This window comes from Ornithodoros turicata, chromosome 1, assembly GCF_037126465.1.
Source record: "Ornithodoros turicata isolate Travis chromosome 1, ASM3712646v1, whole genome shotgun sequence".
Taxonomy (NCBI): Eukaryota; Metazoa; Arthropoda; class Arachnida; order Ixodida; family Argasidae; genus Ornithodoros; species Ornithodoros turicata.
This window is the reverse complement of record NC_088201.1, coordinates 157,383,068-157,401,632: the sequence shown is the minus strand read 5'-3', so window position 1 is coordinate 157,401,632 and position 18,565 is coordinate 157,383,068. Positions and strand designations below refer to the sequence as shown.

Sequence of the window (18,565 nt, the reverse complement as noted above, 5' to 3'; positions counted from 1 at the left end):
CGGTCTGTTCTCTCAGCAATATTTTAAACCTTATTCTCGCAGTCTTTTCAGCATCGATATTTCGGGATAGCGATGACTCATCTATCCGTTGTATGGAGGGTAGAACTTCGAGTGTTCCATTTTGTTCGACGGCACGAATGGATTTGATAATGGCAGCCCACAAATACTTCCAACGTTGAATGCGCTTTAGCATGTTTATGATTCCAACCAGCGTTCGAGAAACTGTGCAGTTTAACCGTCACAGAATGGAAAATGGCTGACGTACACCCTTGGACAAAGATATCATCACTTTCTGCCATTGTTCTCGCAACAGAAAGTTCTGGAATACTAGAGAGCAGTTATATAGCTCACGACCCGCGTCGAGCATCAGTTGAAAGCGCAAATTGAGGGCTAGCGAATCATGTCGTACGTATCGAACACGTCCGAGTTCACGTTTGTACAAATGCAAGTGCTGGCCAAGGCCCGATCCGATCCGGGCATTCACATCATTCTAACGGTTAGTAAATAATTATCGGATGCTTTCTCCTGCCATTGTATGTTAGTTCGGTGGTTAGGGTTAGCTCTTAGGATAAAAACGCTAAAACCAGTGCTAAAAACACTAAGAACGAAGCAGGACGGACGCACTGCACTTTCAACAAATGTTTAATAATACATTACCTTACTCAACACTTCAGCGCCACGTCGCTCCACTCATGAGTTGGTGAGCTACTCCACTCACCCATGAGTGGAGCGACGTGGCGCTGAAGTGTTGAGTAAGGTGATGGAGTATTAAACATTTGTTGAAAGTGCAGTGCGTGCGTCCTGCTTCGTTCTTAGTGTTTTTAGCACTGATTTTAGCGATTTTATCATGAGTGACCAACAGGCCCAAATTGGTACTTTTTAGCTCTTAGGGTTTATCGCTGTCGTCGATAATATTTTATAGATATATTTTATGGTCATCAAGCGAAATGAAATACAACTCATGTAGTATCTCACCACATTCATTTTCAATGGCCTATATCTCGCAAACATCGCCATTTTTTCTCTCCTGTCTGCTTCACGAACACATCATCACATACACGTCGCACTGCCTACAGCAATACGCCCTTGACAACGCGGTCCGCGCCAGGTGGGCCGTGCCCTTGAACGAGCGGCCAATAACACGGTCGTCAGGGCAGCATCCTCTGCGGTGCTGTTCCCGGGACGATTTTTCCTAAAATCATCCTGTTTTGCATGCTGGCGCCACTTGTGTGTGGAGATACCAAAATGAAACGGGCACGAGAAAAAAAAAAGGCGGTGCTTGATAGGCCATTAAAAATGCATGGGGTGAGATATTGCTCAATTTTCAATTTTTTCTGTTATATTCCAGAGAACGAGACTAATGCCGAGTCCAACTTGTAGTTTATTAACTGGGTGATCGCATCTCAACTAAGGAACGGTGGTCCTTGCACCATCACTAATTTTTATTGAAAACATATATGTTCTAGCCTTGCTCAGATTGAGAAGGGTACAGCAAGTATTTTTTCTCTCGTTTCCGTAGTTCCCGAGAAAAAAAATGCGGAAGAATATGGCAGATTCGGGACACTTTCAAGCATAGCGGTTTTGGCGTTCAATATCTGTCCATCGAACGCGTTCACGGCTTTGAATTTTTTTCCACGCACTGTCAGCTATGTTGGCTTCTAGTGCTTCGGTTCAGTTCCGGCGGGGATTTTGTTATTTTGCAGCTAAAAATACACAAATTTGGGGGCGACGACGAAAATCGCTCACATTCTTGCGGCTATTGCGGCACTTGTGTACATGCCAGTGAAACGAGAAAGGCATCTCCATGTAGCGGAGACTGAGCTCTATAATTAGGTATCAAATAATTAGGTATTTAGGGGTCTAAACCAGGTTGCTGTCACGCATGGAGGCGTCTACAACACGTGACATTTGAAGTAATGCGGTTTTCGAGCGCTCATATCTAAAAAAAAAAAAACACATCGAAAACTCTTCAAACTTCGTAGGCACATGCTTCCGTATATGATATTTGAGTGCACAGAAACTCGAAGGTTTTTTCCTAGCACAATAAAAGTTAGAGCGCGCCAAAGTTTCAGTGTCAGGCTGTGGTGCCTGTATGACCATGAAAGCGCTGCGACAAGTTCACTGGTCGATATTCGAGCTTTTCTTGAGACAGAGGAATCGTGGTACCTGTAGTCTACCCAAGGAGATGTCCTTCAGTTGGCATAGAAGCATAGACAACGAATTCTGTGTCCGTCGGCGAGTACTTTACCGTAACAGGAGCCACCGCCGCTGCTAATGAACAGCGAGGAGAGTAACAGGATTAGCGCCATCCGCACTGGAACCGCATCCGGCTTCAGGTACAAAACCCAAGTTAGTTTAGAGTCAGTGCGAAAGTGAGTGGTTCCTCTCGCTGTTGCCAGCAGTGATTTCGTTTCTAACAGATGTGTTTTTACACTGTTTCGACTGGCCGTCGCTTTGCCGTCTGTATCTTCGCCATGAACATGAAATTAAGTAAAGACCGTGTCTACTGCACGAACAACATGAACAGGCACAGACAGAAGATATATTTTCAAATGAACTTCGCCCGTGTATCTTCGCTGGACGATGCGTTGATGACAAGCGTTCTGATGCCTGAACAGTATTGTAACGTGCACGAGTCTGATTATCTTTTCCACAACTGCTAGTGTAATCAATCAACTGTAAATAAATAGTGACTCATCTTTACCGGCATGGTCTAGAGTGCTGGATGTAAAGATCGAATTTTCATGCACGTACCGAGCAAGCAGTGGCACATATACTCAATCTACATTTCTCTATAGTGTCCATGTGAAACCGTAGTGCTGCTTTCATCGTCCTGGGAGAATATTCGACTCCTTGGGTTCTCAAATAGCAGCACGAACAGCACGGGCGGCTGTCACAAGAAAATCGTGACTATGTACCAATTAACTTCTCGCAGCGCTTCCATGGTCATTACACGCACCACAGTCGGACACTGACACTTTGGCACGCTCTAACTTTTATTGTGGAAGGAAAAAACCTTCAACTTGCTGTGAAGTCAAACGCCTACGAAGTTCGAAGAATTTTGGAGGTGGGTTTTTTTAGATATGAGCGCTCAAAAACCGCATTTTTTCAAATGTCACGTGTTGTAGACACTTCCATGCGTGACACCAACCTGGCCTTGACTTCCAAATTTGATATCAAATTGTAGAGCTCAGTCTCCGCTACATGGAGATGCCTTTCTCGTTTCACTGACATGTACGCAAGTGCCGCAATAGCCGCAAGGATATGAGCGATTTTCGTCATCGCCACAAACTTTGCGTAGTTTTAGTTGCAAAATAACAAAATCCCCGCTGGAATCGAACCCAAGCACTAGTAGCCAACATAGCTCACAGCGCGTGAAAAAAAACAAAACAAAAAAACTCAAAGCCGTGAACGCGTTCGTTGGACAGATATTGAACGCCAAAATCGCTATGCCTGAAGGCGTGCCTGCCATATTCTATATATATATATATTTTTTTTTCTTGGGAACTACGGAGACTAGAGAAAAAATACTTGCTGTCCCATTCTCAGTCTGAGTCAGGCTACAATACATATTTTTTCAATAAAAATCACTCATGGTGTCCGGACCACCTTGCCTGAGTTGAGATGGAATCACCTAACTGCTCAAACAACAACCCGAATTCAACAACCATGCGCGAGCGCACTGGCTCCGTCATCCACTTCGTCTGCGCTAGCGGTATATCATGTTTACAGTTACAGTACATAACACCTCCCCCCGCTACGGATGAAGTCACGTTGAAAAGTTAAGGACACCCGAAACGCATAGTGGACGAGTGCTTCTTCGCAGTACAGCATCCGGCGCTGTCGTAAGGGTAGAGTCCGGCAGCTGATCCTAGACCTCGGTATGTCCTGCGTCGACGTCGATCGGTTGGGGAGTATACTGGATCTCTTCTGGCTGGTACGGTGCATACACCACCCAGTCCAAATTTCCGTCGAGTGCCTCGGTTCCTGCCGGCGCGGACCGCATGTGGTCAACATGTCTTCTGGTACGCTGAGCGTTTTCCGTCTCGACTTCGTAGGATCGTTTCCCACTCTGACGGATGACCTTTGCCAGAATCCATTTGGGGTGTCCGCTGAAGTTCCGTACGTAGACTTTGTTATGTTCGGCAAACGTTCGGTGCCAGTTGTCCTTGTATTCCTCCTCCCTTGCCGATGAGTCCTCGTGCATGAGATCGAAAGGTGTTCTGAGATTCCTCCCAAACATCGCGGTGGCTGGTGTCTGCCTGGTGGTTGCATGTGGTGTTGAATGTTGGCGAAACAGATAACGTGAGAGCCGCCAAAGAACCGAACCCTCTTTTAGCTTCTTGAGCGCCTGCTCTGCTTTTGCCACCCTACGCTCCGCTTAACCATTTGTGGCGGGGTGATCGGGGCCACTGGTAACATGCTTGATACCATTCTTAGCGGAGAAATCATGCATCTCGCTAGATACAAATGTCTTTCCAATATCAGTGATGATGATGATGGGGCAGACCGAAAGTGACAAACAATGTGCGAAAGATGTCTGCTTTTGACGATGAAGCCCCAGTGAGGGTACTTGTCTCACTTCAACCCACTTTGTGGCGTCGTCGACGACGACCAAGTAGAAGCGGCCATCGATGGCACCGGCAAAGTCACCGTGGAGGACTGACCAGGGTTCTTGGGGTCTGGTCCATTGAGGAGGTGGTGCTGGAGGTGTGAGCCGCATATTTCTTTGGCAAGTGCGACACCTGCGTGCACAATCTTCGATGGCGTTGTCCAACTTCGGCCCCAGAAATGAGACCTGGCGTGGACCTGGTGCACCTCTTCAAAGCAGCAATACCTGGGTGGTTTGCGTGGGGCATGGCGAGGGCAACCAGTCTGGCTTTGGGGGGTAGCACAACTCTGTTACCCCAAAGTACACACCCTCGCTGTAAGGGCAGCTTGCTGAATCGTGCTCTGTACGGACGAAACGAAATGTCGTCCATCAACCCACGGACGTCACCTGTTTCCACACATTTGTAAACGCCTTGGGGCGTGCTGTCTTCTTTGGTGAGGGCGGCAATGCTTTCCGCGGTCAGAGGTGAACATTTGATGGCTTCCAGAAGTAAGACATCCGCACAGGCCGTCGACATTGCTTCGAAGGGGCAGCCAACTTAGTGCGTCCGCGTTGGTGTGCCGTCGTCGTGGACGGTGCACCAAACAGAAGCTGTACACACTAAGAATCAAACACCATCTCAACATTCGTGGTGAAGTCGCTGGGATGAGCTTGGTGTTTCCCATGATTCCCAGGAAGGGTTTATGGTCTGTCACAATAGTCACTTCCCTGTCAGCGATGTACCGGTGAAAATGTAAAATCCCGAAAACAATTGCCACCCCCTCTTTGTCTAATTGGGAGTAGTCCCTTTCAGCTGGGCCTAGCGTTTTGAGGCGAATGCCACCGGCGCTTCTTGGCGATCACCCGTTGGCTGAGAAAGTACAGCGCCAACACCATAAGGCGAAGCATCGCAGGACAGGATGAGAGGTTTTGACACGTCGTAGTGTGCGAGTACTGTATTTGGCAGCAACAAGGCCTTCAATTCTTGGAAAGCTTTCCTCTCTCCGTCAACCCACTTCCACCTCACATTCTTGTCGAGCAGACGGTGAAGTCTTTCGGCCAATGTAGCTCGGTCCAGCAGGAACATACTATAGAAGCTGATGAGCCCTAGGAATGCCTCGAGCTCCTCCTTTGTTGTAGGTTCTGGGGCATCAACGATAGCTCGTGTTTTTTCGTCTGTAGGATGAATTCCCTGGGCGTCTATCTTGTACCCCAGAAATTCCACTTCGCTGAGATGAAAGTGACACTTTTCCCGCTTGGCTTGGAGCCCAGCGTCCATAAGTCATTGAATACCTTTCCTGTCTTCCGTTGCGTTGCTCCTGCGTTGCGGCTGTGACGAGAATGTCGTCTAGGTAGACGCAGACTCCTTCTAAGCCAGTCAGCAAGGTGTCCATGAAGCGTTGGAAAATGAGGGGCGCCAAGGATACACCAAATGGTAGTCGTTTCACCTTATAGAGGCCGTTGATGGTCGTGAACGTTAAGACCTCCGTTGTGTCATCGTCCAGCTGGAGCTGTTGATAGGTCTGCGACAGATCGATCTCGGAGAACAATCTTCCCCCACGTAGAGTGGCGAGCAGTTCCTGAACCGTCGGCAGAGGGTATGCACACTTCCGAAGGGCCGGATTAACCGTGGAGCGGTAGTCTCCGCACAGCCTAAGTGATGAATCCCTCCTCCTGACAATGACGAGGGGCGTGGCCCAACTAGGAGACTGGACCCTTTCCAAGACACCTTGCTGTTCCAGCCTGTCGAGCTCGGTCTTCACTGCTTGTCTAAGTGCGTAAGGGACAGGCCTGCATTTCCGAAATTGCGGCTGAGCATCTGTCCGCACATCGATATGGATTGGTTCTCCTTTGTGACCAGACAAAGGTCCATCAAAAACACTTTGAAATTCCTCGAGAATGGTGGATGTTTCCTGCGGATGAACCTGCTGTAATCCGCCCACAGTAATGTCGAGACTTTGGAACCAGTCGCGCCCTAAGAGGCTGGCTTCGCTTCCCTTGGTGACACGCAAACAGAGATTGGCTGCCCTGTTTCCAAGCTTGACAGTGACTTGAAGAGTTCCCAATCATTGGAGCTGGCTGCCTGACAACGTTTGGAGCCTGATGTTGTCTGCAATGAGCAGTGGTGGGTTAGATGGCCACATGGAGTGAATTGTCTCCTCGCTTATCAGAGAAAGTGATGTGCCTGAATCAATCTCCATTATCAGTGGGCGATCTTCAATCAGTACATTTGCTGTGAGTTTGTCTGGCGAGCCGCGATGGACAGAAAATATCGTGTAGAGATCTGAGGACCGGGCTCCATCACGTCGAACTGATCATGGAGCTCATCTGCTGCAAACTCCACCAGATGATTGCTGCTGGACTTTCTGGCTTTCTGCTTCTTGAAGCATGCTTTCGCCAGATGGCCCGACTTCTTGCAGAAGTCGCAAACAGCATTTTGGAACTTGCATGCGTCTGGACTGTGGTTGCCAGTGCAACGGGAGCACTGCATGTTGGCTCTCGGAGCTGGGTTGCCCTGCCCAAATTACTTTCATCGTTGCGATTTCTGTGCAGTGTAGTCCACGTGCCCTTCCTGGTTCTCCAACATCATCTGGGCTTGCTGTTTAACTGTAGCTTCGGTGGCTTTAGCGACGTCAAGAGCCCGTTCAAACGTGATATCTCTCTCAGAGAGAAGTCTGTGCTGGAGACCGGCGTCGTGTGCACCGCAGATAAACCGGTCTCGTAGCATAATGTTCAATGGCAGCAGGACAGACATTTGCGTAGCCATCGGGATGGCTGCCGCTGAATCTGTTGTAATGGTTGTTGCGCTGTCCCCACTCCCTGATGGTGACACAACTGTCGGCGTAGAAGAAGGCGCCGTGCCTCTGCGGACTGCACCAAACCGGCAATCCTTGGCCAACCCTCGCAAGGCGTCGACATATTCTGTTATCGTTTGGTGTTAAAATTGGTCCCGCCTGCGGAAACGCCAACGTGCGAGCAGTTCAGATGGCCCGGTGTCGAAGTGCCGGTTGGCGAGGCCCATGAAGAGCAGGGCACGTTTCCTCTTGTCGTCGACAATGTCGTTCGCCTCAAAGTAAAATTCGAGGCGCTCGACCCAAGATTTTCAACTTGTACCTGGCACATAGTCCTAGATTCGTCCATGAGTCATAGCCTTTGCAGGCTCGCAGGAATGTTATATCGCAGAGAACGAGACCAAGGCCGAGTCCAACTTGTAGTTTATTAACTGCTCAAACAACAACCCGAATCGAACAACGATGCGCGAGCGCACTCGCTCCGTCTTCCACTTCGTCCGCGCTAGCGGTATATCATATTGACAGCTACAGTACATAACATTTTCTATACATGACCATAACGCTCGCAAGAAGTTACAATAAAACTTCAGACAAATGACTACCAGTCTGGGAAGTTTGGGGCTGGATATGCACACGCTTCTCTTTATACGATTCAATCGAAATGCGTAATGACTGCTAGCCTAACCCCTTAGGGTCCATTCCGAGTATGAGGTAAATATAATCAACAAGAAAAATATCTCAGAAAAAGTATAGAAACTAGAATGGCAAGACCCGAGTAGTATGAAAAGTACGAGTGCTCCTAGTTTTTGACGTCATCTCATTACGCCCAATAACCAGGGGCGTGCCTTTTTTCTTCTTTCTTTTGCCGTCCCACTGGTATTTGGCGCCGCATGTCCAACGTCTAACACGGACCATTCGACAGGTCGCCGTGCTTTCCCACTGTAGCAGACGCTTCTCGACAGTTAGTAAAAGTCATCAAATGAACTGACGCCACAATATGCCAGGAGAAACTGAGAGGGTTCGGGACTGCTGCGCTCCTGTAAACAAATTTTCGCTCGGGATAGACACTACAGGTTTACCTGAACGTAACATGTTCAAGGCAAAAAAAAAAATATAACAATAATAAGGCTCGAGCACCTCAATCTCGCTCTAGGAACTGGACCGAGTTAGGAGGTTCGGAGTTCGATCCTACTCGAACGTATCCGTATAGCAGCGTCAGTTCCGCTTGAGTTCGATGAGCATCTGCTCAATGCGGATCGAAAGCACCGGTACGACAAGGGTATAATATGCTCACATAAGGCGAAAAAAATATGTTTGAGACGTCCTCTATACTCTTTTAAGGCGTACAACGTTATTCGGATTAATACATGGTAATACGTGGTACAAAATTGTACATGCTACAGACTACATGGTACAAAAATTCATGGTTCCGTGCAGTGTCCATGCACTTCTCTGTAGCTAAGTATAGTTTTCTCTAAGTAGCAAAAGTCTGGTTTTTGTATATTAAATAGATAATCTGAACCGTTTCTTTCTTTTTGTGAGCGAGATGCTATCGGATATAAAAATACCAGTAAAATCGCTAATTCTTTCGACGAACTCATTCGTAAGTGCTTCAATTATGGTGCAAAAGCGTATGTTTTTCTAATTCTTTTTCAGAACCCCTACGTTTCTCAGGAAGTTTCGAGTGGTGGAGAGGTCACTGTGTGCCGTCTACCACGCGGCATAGAGAACGGGACAATCCAAACCCACGTCCTTCGCGTTCCTGACCTGAAATATCTGTAAGTGAAATGAAAATACAACCTGTCGTTTTTCATTCTAAGTTCTCAAATGAACCTGCTGGGAGAGCCCACCCAACCAGGTTTTTTAGATGCCCATACAAAACGCAGATGAGAAGAAACGAAGATAAGAAGAGGAGAACTAAGACTCCGTAGGAAGCCGAGCTAAGCTCGAGCGACGCACCACTGACGGGAATGGCGCACAGGGCCAAGTAATAGAGAAAGGTCTATCTGTGCGTGTCCCAGCACGGTCAGGCGTCTTTGGAGGGTGTCGCGGGCAGTGTTGTAACGTCTACAGTGTAGTAGTAGATGCGCTGTGTCTGCTTCCATACTGCAAACTGGTCATGCTGAGGAGTTCAGTTGGCCCATTTTGAATAGTAATGGCGGTGTCCGGGCTACGCTTAACCGTAACCTTCGGATGAACCACAGAGTGGTCGTGTATTCCATCTTCGGGTCGATGGAGTGCAAGAATGCGTTCGGCTGGCAGACGACGACATCGGTACTGATGCAATCGCCTCACCACCCTCATGAGCACGGCGCACAGCGTCGTCAGCATATGTGTTCCCGTGCAGGCCAATATGTCCTGGCACCCACTGCAACCAAACACTGTGGCCTGAGGCGTGCAATTCATTGTAGCGCTCTGTGATCCTTGTACAGATGTCATTAGTTTTATAGCATAGTATGAGGCTATGCTGGCTTGCTGTTAGTCAGGATCGTCCAACTGTCCGCTAATGATGTCCGCTGTCGCGATATGCATGACAATGCTTCGTAGATAGCATATAGCTCTGCCTCTCTGGGGGATGTTTCATCAGGATGGTTAAATCCTTGCCTGACGTTGGAACATGAAAGAACTGATGTTCTGAGGCTGGAACAACATAGAAGGGACAAATACATACAAAGCCTCAATTTGCCGTTAGAACTTGGCAAGTAGAATGCGGCCGTTCAGCTGCCTGGTACAACGGATCTGTCAGTGTACAAATCCCTTCGTTGGTGGTGTGCGGTGTCTAAATGTTCCAGAACAAGATGGTGCGCGATGACAGGGGTACGTTGCTCTTCTTCGCTAGACCAGGGACGTCCGTATGTACTGTAGGGGTACAAGGGGTCCACGTGGGTGCTGCATATGAGAAGTGTACAATGGATGATGGTATGCAGCTTGTTAGACGGGAGACTGCAGCTTGGAACGTCGGCGATGGACAGTTCGAGTCGATGTGCTGGAGGTAATGTGATTGGTGCCGGGTGAGAAATGGCGTGTAGGTACGCAGTGTCTCTCTGTCTCGCGTGATATGCGCCGGTGGTGCCTTCGCCTCAGCTACGGCAGAGTATGTCTCGGTAGTCCCAGGAGCTATTAGACAAACTCGGAGACTGCGTGCTTGGCTCCGTAGGAGTTCCATCTCTCCGTTTCTACTGAGGCAGTGTAGGACCGGCAAGCCGTTTCCTAGGTTTCGTATTATGAGGAAGCGGTGTACTTGGCGCAGGTCAGCGCACGTCGAGCCCCAGGATGCTCCAGAGACGTGTCGTAGCACTTTGGTACAGTTGTTGGCTTCGGTCAAAATTGTCTTGATGTGTTCTGACTATGTCAACTCCCTGTCTAGTCTATGGTGAGAGGTATGGTACCGAGGTATTTATAATGCGGGACAAACTTCAGCGGCGGACTCCCAACATGTAGAGGGTACGTGCTAATGAACAGCGAGTAAAAGTCATGGCTATCGTTTTTCTTGGCGAGATCGAGAGTTCACTGTCGACGAGGTAAGATACAACTGTATCAAGAGCGGTCTGTAAACGGTCTTGGGTGGTATCGCGGCGGGCATCTGATGCACACGTCGTCAGCGTTTATCGTTATGTGTATGTGTTCACGTAACTGTAAGGGGTGTGAAGCCACAGAGCAGGGGATTTGAACAGAGGCGTCGCTTGCTTCCAAACCACGGAGCGGAAGGTACAAGGTCTCAATTTCGTGGCTTTCAAACGATAGCTTGTGGCAGAATCGCTCTCGTATCCGGGCTACACGCCACAGGGAACGTCGTCTTGAGGCCACGCAACCTTTTCTAGGTTCCGACTTGGCGTTTGCTGCCATTTAGTCGTTAACATACACTCACAAAGGTAACATAAACTCATCACCTGAAGGTATTCTGCTGATGTAAGTTACACGATGCTTCTTATTCACGGAGGAGAAGTAAGGAGACTGAACTCGGCTGGAAAACGACGTCCCAATTCCTCGAGTCAATTGTTGGCCGCGGCGCGGCGCTCGCGTTCCCTCCGGTACTAGCTCCGCGAAATCGCCTGGATAGCAATGCGCCGTTTGTGCTTGAATACTCTACTAAAAAGCGTTCAAAACGAATGTTTGTTCGATAAGCAAAAACAACGGTGTCTCCAGTACAAGTTAATGTTTACTGGTCAGCTACAATTCTTTTTTCTTTTTTCAGTTTCTGCTACCTCGTTTTTGTCTCATAGATGGAAGCTACCTGTCGGATAAAAGTGGAATCGGAAGCGGAAATAGGAAGAAAAAAAAAGAAACTTTAATACGTAAGACAAACGTCTGACACTGCCAAATGTGTAGTGTCGAATGCCTCCGACGGAATCCTCTGTCGCTTCTCCTCGGCCGAACCACGCGTGTGCAAACCTGCGACAGAAGTGCGTTCTGGTACCTTGGTATTAAATTCGTGTATGATGGCATGCGAAATGTAACTCTATCCTTTGTATCCCAGCGGATGCATCACAATTACGACAAAAAGGCTCCTGTTTCCCGAAGCGTTGTACATACGAAGCGGCTGGTAGAAACGCGTACGACAAAGCTCTCGTGCAACAGCTGGAATGCAAATGTAGATTAACCAGCCCAATGACATCATTTGGCTACGCTTCGAGGTGTTCGCGGGGACTAATAGTGATCAATGCAAACCATTCATTAATACATATATCGTGGTCGTGCGTTGGCGGTGATGTAAATGCCCGTACCATCCTGTACAATGTCGGACTTTTGTCGGACCTTTGTGCTTTTTCGGGTGTCGTGTTTTATCCCCCCCCCCCCAAAAAAAAGAGAACACCTTGTTGACTGCGAGAGCACCATGCTTACGGAGACATTCAAGCCTTCAAGCCAACGCGGAGCACCCTTCATGGAGGCTTCCCTGCATTCTAAAATAAAAGCTTCACGCTTTGCACTAACAAAAGCTGTAGGCGAAAAACTCACGGAGAGATCGTTCCTTGATACATGACAAGCGTGTTTACTTATCAAAATATTTTTTTTTCTGCTTCCATTGGACACACAAGTACATCTGAAAGACCTTACAATCTCATTTCAGAGAAGCAAGTACCTGACAGAGCGCGAGCGCCGCGCCGCGGCCACAATTAGACTCGAGGAATCGAGAACATGCTTTCTCAACGGCGGCGCGGCAGAGTTCGTTCTCCGTACTTCTCCTGCGTGTTCGAACTCCACGTAGTAGCGTATTCCAGTCATCCGTGCATCGCATTGGCTGAGTAAGCACCGGCGTCGTTACTACATACTACATAGTTCGGAATGGCGAACAGTAAGGGGATGCATGCGCACGCGGACCGGTACAGCTGCGAGAATATTAGGTACAACTTATTGGTATAAATAGAAAGATGTTGCAAAACGACGTGAAATGCAGCAGCGTAGTTTACAAACGGTTTGGCCGCCAATTGTAGACGCCGCTGTCTTTATTGCATGTGTATGCAATGACGTCAGGCTAGGACCAGTCCCGAATGCATTGCGTTCCTATGGCACGCTATCTACCATGACGCGATTGTAGGGTACACCAGTCCGGGACGCGTATTTTCCCGGAGCACTCCAGCGTCCATTTCGAGGACGTTGATCTTGATTTTGCTGAACTAAAAATTCTTAAGATTGCAGGGTCAAACTCAGTCGCCAGCAACGTTGTGGCAGCGTACAACTTGCTTGGCGAAGCACGTTAAATCAGATGTGTTGCCGCGTGTTGAGATTTCAGCGCCTGTTAAAGAACTTTCAGGAGGGCAAAACTAATCCACAAATCGGCTAATGTGTCGTCGCCCAACGTCACAGTTGCCGCGTGACTTACCACGACGTAAAACGACGAATCATTACCCAGGCAGAAATCTGGAATGGGACCACTTCAAAATGGTTTAACGAACTGGTCCCACTCTGGTAATGGTCCCACTCTGGTCCCACTTGCCAAGTGGTCCCATGGGGGACCAGTTCGTTAAACCACTTCAGAATGGGACCACTCTGGAGTGGGACCACTTCAAAGTGGTTTATTGGACAAGTCCCACTTTGAGTGTGTCCCACTTAGTGACTGGGACCAGTTGAAAGTGGAACCAGCTTCACGATGGTCCCACTCGAACTGGAACCAGTGGAATTGATCCAGTGGTCCGGGATCCGGCCCCTTAGCAGCTGGGGCCACTGAATGCATGACTGAAAATAATGCGTAGAAATGCAGATATTGCTCAAGTAAATACCGTTTATTCTGCTAAAAGCATACACTGAGCAGAAAAAAATAATCAATACATCTCTACATGTTCATACTACGTAGTATAAGTCTGATCACTCACTGTGTCTTGACAAAGCATATGCCTGACTGTGCGATGCACTCACGGAATACAGGGAGCTTTCGTTCGTTGGCCACCTCACATCTTGTATTTTCTTAGAGAAGATGACAGATGACACTCCTGTTTTCCATGCGGGTCGCGGCACCCCCTTCCTCTTCACCGTACGTTCGGAATCTTCTTATCCTGTTTCTCTTCAAGTTCCTCCTAAGTTTCTAAAATGAAACATCTATTTAATAGTCAAATCATAATAGTCAAATCATTTTAATAGTCAAGTCATAATCAAAACATCACGGTCATCACTCATACCTGCAAACATTCGCGACGTGCAGTCCGATTGGCGTTTCACAGTGCGTTTTGCCCCTACGCCGTTTACGTCTTCTTGGCGTCAAAACTCTTCCGGGAAATCGACAATGTGTTGCATAGGAACCATTGTCATCGCCTTGTCTTACAAAGCCCACTAAAACACACGTAAATACTGCACAGGAGATACACCATCCTTGCGACGGCAACTGAAGACCAAACCAACTTGTTGCGACGCGTTCAAGCACTAACTGCCATCAGGGGCGCGAAGCTGTAGTAGAAATCTATTGTAGCTGAAAACTCACGTGACCTCCGGAGCTCGACCAATGACTGAGGACTAGCCACCCTATTTTTTTTTTTTGTTTGATTATGTCGCGAATGACGTAAATGACGTGTCATCCGTTTCTCTCTTACTACTTTCCTCCTCTCTGCTCTGCTTCCCGTCTTCTTTTGTTGTTCCTTTTTTTCTTCCATGCACTGTTTTTTTGGTTCGCGTTTGTCGGAATGCAGTGGGAGTTACAGGAATACGACGGAGCCTAGGTTGTTTTTGTGACATGAAGTATTTTATTGTACGACATACGGTTATACAAGCAAGACGTACACAGGATGATATTAATATTGCTCCAGAATTTGCTTGAAGAAGCCTGATAATGTCGGACTGTCTCTGGCAAGGACTGCTACTGGGAACTGGAGCTCAGTGGCCGCAAGATGAAAAAAATTGGTATCAGATATACGGTTATGCATGTGAAAGTTGCAATGTAAATAGAAAGAATAAAGGTGCTATTGAACGCGAAAAATAAGAACGGCGGTAGGGTTGCGAGAAGCTCGCAGCCATGGGGTATGATGGGCGACCTTAGTACAAAAAATACCTTTTATTGCGCTACTTCACAATGATATATTCAGATCGATTAGCCTGACAATCTTGGCTTTGGCGCTACGTACAGAACAGCTACTCAGTCAACGCGTCTGACGAAACTAGTCGAGCGAAATCACCAAGAACCAGACTTACAGTAGCGTCATACCTTTATACAGTACGACGTGAACGGGTATTTAATCATAACGTTTAGATGGCATTGTTTCACGAAAAGAAATATAGTCTACCATCGTATCTGCAAAGATACGCTGTCTGTCTCGGTCACCGCGTATTCCGGTAACTGTTAAGCAACTTATTCACAATACACGAAGTGAATGCAGTGTTGTACGGCAACAAGCGACGACAAATGACTTACCCCTCGCCAGTCGTTGACCAGGTATCGGGTACGAGGCGTTCGGACGCTCGAATAGTTTCTACACCAAGAAGCAGAGCACAAATGTTGCGCAGGCATCTTCCCTGGCAGCTGTGACTGTTCGAGGACACTCACATGTTACAGCTTGCGTTTTTAAACAGCAAAAATCAGAATTCATAGTCCAACACAAGCGCTACACAACACGAGCCGTCTGAAACGGACGCCGGCGACTCCGTGAACGCCGGTTCCAACCGGCACAGCCGCCGCGCTGTCGCCTGTTCGAGCGCTCGCGAACAAATTTGAAAACGGCCAATCATCGCTCAGAAAACGAATTCATCCTCATGGGAACCAATCAGTAATCACTAGCCACCGGATGTCTCCATGACGTTCAATTTATGACGTTTTCTGACGTCCGATGACGTGAAACGCATGAAGCGCCTCACTTTATCCCGCAAAGGAACTGGCGAGTTTCGGGCCCTTGCTGCCATGCCGCCATGCCACCTGCCACTCTCGCCTCTCTCGCCCTCTCCTCTCCCTCTCGGCTCTCGCCGTTTGAAGTTTGAATTTGTAGCCGCCGTAGCGTCTTCACATTGCATCAGCCTCTGCAGTTACCTTTTCTTTTTTTCGTTGTCTTTCTTCTAGTTATTTAGCTTAATTTTTGTTGTTGTTGAGATGTATTTTTTACCTTTCTCTGGTACTTTATATGTTATGATATGCACCTTCAGATGAGAATATGTGCTCGAATTGGAGTTACAGGGATACAGCATATATTTGATCGCAGACGCACGCACCTGGATAAACAGCAATAAAAAGAGATCATGCATGTGCTAAAATAGATCAGAGTAATAGATCTAACAAAACCAGAAGGATATACGGCAAGTGTGGACAAGATGAAATCTCAAAGGGGAAAGCTTGGAAGCTGCCCAACTTGGAGTCTCAAGTGACCATTCTGGGAACAAAATGGTACCTGTGAGGCTCCAGCTGGAAGTGCTGGAACCATCTGAGCCCAAAATGGAACCCGCTTAAAGCCAGAGTGGGAACCACACACCACTTTGCACCCTTCTGGGCCCAGAATGGAACCCACTTAAAGCCAGAGTGGGAACCACACACCACTTTGGCACCCATCTGGGCCCAGAATGGAACCCGCTTAAAGCCAGAGTGGGAACACTGCACCACTTTGGGACCCATCTGGGCCCAGAATGGAACCCGGTTAAAGCCAGAATGGGACCACTAACGCCACTTGGGGACCCATCTGGGACCAGAATGGAACCCGCTTAAAGCCAGAGTGGGACTATTAATACCACTTGGGGACCCATCTGGGACCATTCAACTGCAAATGGAACCACTTGGGGACCATTCGGGAACCAGTCCTGATTTCTGCCTGGGTAACAAAAGAAATGGGAAGGTGCACCCAATACTCGTCTGTGTCGATAACAGACCGGGCTTTATCAGCAGGCGCCTCTGCCATGCGCTCAAGGGGGTGGCATGCGCATGAAATCCACTGCTACCTATAGGCTTGCTGCATTTTTTTATGCCGTGTTAATGCCGCGAAGCAACTGTGGCTATGAGCGGCGTAGAGATGTGGACAGATAGAGAGAGGACAGCAAGAAGGTTTTGGGGACAGAGGGGTTAGTATGCGTCCGGGGCCGACTTCAGGAAGAATTGTGCCTGTCTGTTTTCTGTGTTCTCTCTCTTTTTTCTGGCTCTATATTTCCGCCCAAAAACGCCTAATAGTACCAGTCCTGACAGAGTCGGGACTAACATCTCCATATTTTTGTTTCATTTCCAATTCCATGTGGGTTATGAGTAGGATGACGATGAAAAAGATGAGGCACACACTCTCACACACACATGGCACACGCAAATGACATATCACACATGCGGGTGCATCCTAACTGGCTAAGGGCCTAGGTATGCGTCCTAGCTATGTTAAGGGCCAACAGCAACTTCGGTATCCTTGACATACACAAAAGCCGCAGCACACGTGCCAACATCAGCACGTAAGTTTCAGGTTTGATTTGGAATTTTCCGCCGCAAATATATCTGGCATCACACTGTGCCGGAACAAATATATTGGTTAGTTGTCTATGGCACGCTTTCACCAGCATTGTTAAATTGAAGTTAAGAGACGCTTAATATCGGTTCAACTGTTAATCAGCGTTTGTAAAACCGGGCCTCAGCTGGATTGTCCATAACATTGTATCACAGGGTGTGTGTCCACCTCAGGTAGTGATCAATAGTGAGCAACATATGGTCAACTTCTAAGTTACCAATAGTTGCTTGGTTAAAGTGTACATCATTTTGATGGTGGGGTAGAACTTTACATGTCCCCAGGCCAGGGAGCCGCCAACATTCCTCTGTTTCTCATATAGTAGGAGTTCGGTTGTACACATGGGGAAGCAAAATCAGTCATGGCCAAGTTACTAAAGAAAAGTAACTAGGTTACAGGTACAGTCAGCCTGCAAAAATAGGAAAATGGTAACAGTTAAATCTGCTATTTTTTAAATCTAACTAGTTACAGCTACATTTACCACGTTAAAGTAACTTAGTTACTTTCCAGTTACCTTCTAAGAAAAGCAAGTCGAATAAATGTAACCCTCGTACACTTTTCCTTTTTTTTTTTGCATTTGTACTGCCTTAACATAGTTATAGTGTATTATAAACAGAGGATCTCCCGTGAGCCTTAACAGAGAGGGATAGGATAAGGCCGTCCTGGCTGTGTATAAGATGACAAAATTCGTGGAACTCCAGATTGGGAAAAACGGCAGCGTATACTTGAAGCCTCGACAAAACAACGCTTTAGGCAACTGACGGGGGGTAAATAATGCCATACCTGAGTAACTTGTTACAGTAACATTTACAGTTACTTTAACCAAAGCGGTAACTTGCTACAGTTAGAAGTAACTAGTTACTGCAAATTGGGACTCTAGTCACAGTTACAACTAACTTGGAACTTAGTTACTACCCAAGACTGGGCAAAATCAACAAGTACGGAACGACTATATGACTATATGAACTACTTGAAGCGTCGTCACAGTTCTCGCATTTCAGATACACAGAGACCAGATGAATAAGTCCCGTAATGGTACGAACAGACATTCCCGAAAGTCGACCAACATTCTTGTGTACTCCCGTCATGTGTATACCCCCCGAATGCTGAACACCATTGGCTACTACAACCACACCGTTCAGTTCGCGCTGGCAACTCTCGCAAATGTTTCTAAATACAAACCAAGGAGAGGTGTGCTAAGCCCCCCCCCCCCCGGGGGGAGGGCAATGTAGGCTTCCGCCCTGAAGAACAGGAAGGGTAAACGGAGGATGGCAAGAGCCAGACTAGAATAAAAATTA

The 18,565-nt window shown here is 47.6% G+C and overlaps 1 protein-coding gene across 1 annotated transcript in view; it reads left to right on the top strand.

The window, feature by feature from the left end:
- The first annotated feature begins 359 nt into the window (after positions 1 to 359).
- LOC135371598 (uncharacterized) overlaps positions 360 to 18,565 on the top strand; it is a 111,717-nt gene continuing 93,511 nt past the window's right edge. Inside the window, exons 1-2 of the mRNA XM_064605595.1 lie at positions 360 to 496; positions 9,040 to 9,161. Coding sequence (XP_064461665.1) covers positions 401 to 496; positions 9,040 to 9,161 — 218 coding nt within the window. The 5' untranslated portion in view covers positions 360 to 400. The remainder of the gene's footprint in view (positions 497 to 9,039; positions 9,162 to 18,565) is intronic.